The 5,000-nt window shown below is 41.1% G+C and overlaps 1 protein-coding gene across 2 annotated transcripts in view; it reads left to right on the top strand.

Moving 5' to 3' along the window:
* Positions 1–5,000, top strand: part of LOC138012723 (uncharacterized) — a 74,355-nt gene that overhangs the window by 66,837 nt on the left and 2,518 nt on the right. For both annotated transcript variants that reach the window (XM_068859596.1, XM_068859595.1), the window contains 4 exons: positions 313–721; positions 1,717–1,970; positions 3,141–3,317; positions 3,568–4,025. In XM_068859596.1, the coding sequence (XP_068715697.1) occupies positions 313–721; positions 1,717–1,970; positions 3,141–3,317; positions 3,568–4,025 (1,298 nt within the window). The remainder of the gene's footprint in view (positions 1–312; positions 722–1,716; positions 1,971–3,140; positions 3,318–3,567; positions 4,026–5,000) is intronic.

Raw genomic sequence — 5,000 nt, forward strand, 5'->3', positions numbered from 1 at the left:
TGTCAATGACGTTCTCGTTGCAGTCATCGTCCTCCTTGCTTAAGCTCCCCGAATTGCCCACTAGAGACTGAATGGCTACCCAACACAAAAGGTCAATTGCTGGTATATTTGACAAACAAAAAGAATGTTTGGAAACACGTATCTTGCCGCCATCACCATCTTGTATGGAGGTTGATGTCAATTTTTAGTTAAAAGAAATTACATTTTCGGCCGCTTTTATAGTTCACTGAATCTACAGAAGTAGTAGGATTCCCAAGGGATTAATCTGGTACATCGATATGGCTTGCTCAGTCTCTTTTTAAATTTATACAGCGCCTCCCGACGACTTATCTGAAGGCAGAGTGACATCAACAACAAAAACCACAACTCAAACTTCGCCGACCACCCCAGCAAGCACTACAGCGATCACCACTGAATTGCCCAAGTGTAACAAACTTTTAGATGTGATCTTCGTCATGGATTCATCCCAAAGTATTAACGCCCCTCAGTATGACAAACAGAAAGAGTTCGTGAAGATACTGGCCACAATTGTGAACGTTGGAGCTGGAAGTCGAGGAGCGGTGATTATTTACAGCGAAAAAGCGCAACTGAAAATTCAATTTGGCCAGCAGGGAAACCTCGATAGTTTCAGAAAGGTAGTCGACGCTTTGCCGTACCTTCAACAAAGAACAAGAATCGATAAGGCACTTACTTTGGCGGCACAAGTATTAAAACAAGCCAGGTGAGAACTGAACCATGTTGATGCAAAACAGCAAAGGTGTCAATTTTGCATGTCAAGGGTTTTATTTACTTTTTCATGTTTTTAATTTTGTCGCGGCATTTGTTGATTATTATAGCGATATTTGTTGTTTACAAACATTGTCGTCACATTTCTTTTGATAGTGAAACTTGGCCAACCTCGTAACAAAAGACGTTATTGTGTCGACAGCCAGCCAATTGTTGATTTTACTCACGTGATCAACAGCCATGTTTTTCTTAACTGCCAAACCGTTCCTTTCACTCTACAGTTATCCTTTTTTGGCAAGTGTGTTCTATTTAACATTCCTTTGTCTGGTTCGACTCACAACCATATTTGGTAAATTACGTGACCAAAACAGAAAACGCCTGAAAACTCGGCGAGTTGTTTTTCACAAATATTTAACGCAACGGTATGAGAACATTCTAACACCAAATCTATGGCATGGATTTTAAAACAAATTATTTCTCAAATAAATTATAACGACATACGGCCATCCTTTGATACACTTTTCAAAATATCAGTTCCCTTTTTTGTTCAAATAGAAATTCACAAGAAAAAATGATGGGACAATTCCCATCCGGTGAAAAGTTCGCCTTTTCCTTTTGTTTCCTGAGAGCTTTTACCTGTTTTTCACTGAAACGCACGGCAGAGGACTAGAACTAGTTGTGCATGTGCCTTCTGATTGAAGTGCTGGCCCAGCTGGACCAGATTTCAGACCTTATCAAGCTTAGCAAACCGAACACCAAGAATGAATTGAGTGTTTTCTTTATTTGACTAATTTTAGAAACTACGGTACATTCCTTTATACTCATGTGAAGAGAACTTAAACCAACGTTCCTGAAAGACTGAAGCAAACCACTCTCCTGGAGTCATTAGTTGAATTTATTATTGCTTACTTGCAAATATGCAAGTTAAACGCATGTGGCAGGTCTGTAGCATCAAAGGATAAGAGCTAGTGTTGAATATTTCTTTTCTAGATCTGGTATCCCTACAGCAGTTATCGTTATGACAGATGGCCGTCAAACACAGGAACCAGACGCAATAGCCCTTAATGTCGCTGCTGAGGCGATTCACCAGCAAGGAGCACTTGTGTCAGTGGTGGGCGTTGGTCCGAAACTTTCGATGGACGGGCTCCGTTTGATTGCTAAGAATCCTTCCAACATTTTTACTGTCCAGTCATTTGCAAATTTGGCATCAACCACGCAAGACGTTGTTCAATCAATTTGTGGAGGTAACTTTGAATCTTGTTTTTTTTTTTTGTCATTTTTGTTTCCATTTGTCGAAACGTTGCAACAAAACATGAAATTTATGACTACTAGCACTTACCAACAGCTTTAACAAGTGCGAAAAATATTTCAAGTACTTTGGTAATGCAAGGAATTTGGGAACGAAAATGATCGCTTCTCAATGGATTGCGCGTGCAAAATTTCACCATTGTAGTTTCTCTTTCAGACGTACGCAACGTTTAACGACGGTTAACAAGTGTGAATTATTGCAGCTTACGCCTAACAAAATGCTGCAAAATTGTTGTTGTTTGTTTGTTTGAGCAGGTTGAGGTTTTTGCAGCTATTCAGCTGATGTGGACCCTGCTATACTCGCCCACCCATACACTCACAAAGGACAGCTACAACACTGGGAACTTCATGCCCTACTCTTCTCGATTAGTGTGTGGGTTCTTTAACGTCTTACAGGGAACTTGTGAACATGGAAGATATTTGTGAGACGGCCGGGGCCTACGATTTATAGTCCTTATCCGAGAAGACTTCTCGGATAAGACGTCTAACCATCTGCGGTTTAGTTGCAAAGGCAGCACTTTCTCCTCAGTTATTTTAAGACCCTGGGTGTTGGTCCGGCCGGAGTCGAACTTAGGACCTCTTGCATGGCAGCCCGGTGCTCAACCAACTGAGCCACCGGTGCGCTGTAGACACCTGTTAAATGCGACACCCGACCAAACCCGACACCCGTTCAATGGTTTAAACCAGGTTGACAGTATTACATATTTATCGAGCATGCACATTATGAATGAAGTGAGGCAGACACACCAAAGCAACTTTTAAGCAGTAATAAAGAAGGCTGAAGAAATTCAATCTCTATCATGAACTTTGGTGGGATTTCGCTGCGCATTACGGTTACCGCAAGTTAGCAGTCAAGACAAATGAAAGCGCGTCTATTGGGAGTCCGTCTAGCATATTGCAAAAGGATAACTAGATAGTACTCCAGTCACCTTGAAAATCAATAGTATTGAAAGCGTTTTTATGGGTCTTTCTAACATTAAAATCATGTGCTTACATGCCAGACCTGTTGGTCTTTAGGATTTTTTGGTTTACTGGACCCCTTCATTATACGTTTAAACTCTTCCTTACTGCGGTTTATTAGTTTCAACTGTAATTTTTGTTTACAGATATACCCACGCAAACCCCAGATATTTTCTCCTGTCCGCCATTAACTGAACCGCCTCTTGGTGTCTGTACCTCAACCAGAAATACTTGTTTTGGAGACGAATCATGCTCCTTCGATTCCAAATGCTGTTTTGATGGCTGTAGATTCTCTTGCGTGTCGCTTGTTGGAAAAACTACAGGTTAGTTAGTATCTTAACCCTTCAAAATACTCTTGTAGAACCGTACTGTACACAACTCCTTCGTTCAACCTTTCTAACTGCTTTTAGGTGATCTAGTATCAAATGAGAAACGTTGACGGGAACCGGGAAACCATTTGATAGATACCCACCTTGTTACAACTTCTTCTATTCGTCGTTCGTACTCTCGCAGTTTTTGAGCACGTTCAATTCTTGAACCTAAATTAAAATACTGCCTCTTTTTCTCACACAGGAACTACTACAACAACATCTACACCTGGTCCTCAATGTTATAACGCTTTTGATTTAGGAATCGCTATGGATTCGTCTGGTTCCATTCGAGATTTTAACTACCAAAAACAAAAAGACTTCATCCGAGGAGTAACTGACGATCTTGATATCGGATCCAAAACCGTTCAACTCGGTCTGATCGTTTTCAGCGACGTCCCATTCTTGTTAGTTCGATTTGGGACACTAAAAAGCACCGACCGCTCAAGTTTTGCGTCTGCTGTGGACGCCGTGCCATATTTCCGTGGCCGCACACGTATAGACAGTGCCCTTGATACGGCAGCCAAGTATTTATTTCCCGACGGACGTCAAAGTGCTGTGCCTCAGATATTCGTCTTGATAACTGATGGTCGTCAATCGCAGGATGCTGGAGCGGTTTCTTTGGACCAGGCAGTCCGACCTTTGCAAGAGAAAGGAATTAAGGTGGTTTTTTAGCACACAATGGCGAACAAATCGTGTAAACGGAAAAATATTCCTATGGTTTGCTCGAATAATGTGAATTCAAGCTGACCAATTCTGTTGGTGTTGTCCGACTTAAATTCGTAAAAAGTCGGACAATGGACCGACGAACTGATTTTTCGCTTGAGCTCATGGAGACTGGCACTAAGTAGCCGAAAAATGTGTTCGTCCCGTTTTCACATTAGACAATTTGTCCGTCCAGGCGATTTGCTTGTCTTCTAATTTGAAAAAGGTCCATTGTAAAACGATGGAAGCTGGCTTAGAGCGAGGTCGTACAAGACAAGAAAAAGGCTATCATCAACCAAAGTTCCCCCAAAATCTCGATCACAATAACATTTGGTTCATTATCACAAGAAAGATAATTTTGTTATTCATCAGTAGCCGTCGAGAGTCGCGTCAATTTTTTAGCATCTCATGACAGAAATTAATGAATTATTATTATTATTATTATTATTATTATTATTAGAGAGGTCAAAGTTTGCTTCAAGGGGACCTGGTTATGCCTTAAGGATGAAAATTCACTCACCACTTTGATAACCAAACGCCCACGTTTTGAAACAAAATGCCAAGAATCCTGCACAGCATAACTTTCTGCTTCCTACGTAAACATTATAGTGGCAGGGCAGGTATGAAATCCGATTATGTTCGGAGAGCGCTGCTTAATCATCCTGCTTGAGCCAACACTTCCGGTGATAATAAAATGCTTTGGGAGGAAACGTAATTTTGTTACCAGCCTAGCGGTAACGTCACTCCAGATACGATATGATACAAAGATATGGCGCGTTATCCTGAAGGAAGAGTAGAAATTTAAAACTAAACAACTAAACTGAATTTAATTAACCTATAGTGGTTAATTTGCTCATCGGTTTGTGAAATGGTGTTACAGCGCCTTTGGCCAAAAGCATCCTATCAGCCAGAGAGAACGAGGCTCTGTTAAGA

The sequence above is a fragment of the Montipora foliosa genome, chromosome 8 (assembly GCF_036669935.1).
Source record: "Montipora foliosa isolate CH-2021 chromosome 8, ASM3666993v2, whole genome shotgun sequence".
NCBI classification, from domain to species: domain Eukaryota; kingdom Metazoa; phylum Cnidaria; class Anthozoa; order Scleractinia; family Acroporidae; genus Montipora; species Montipora foliosa.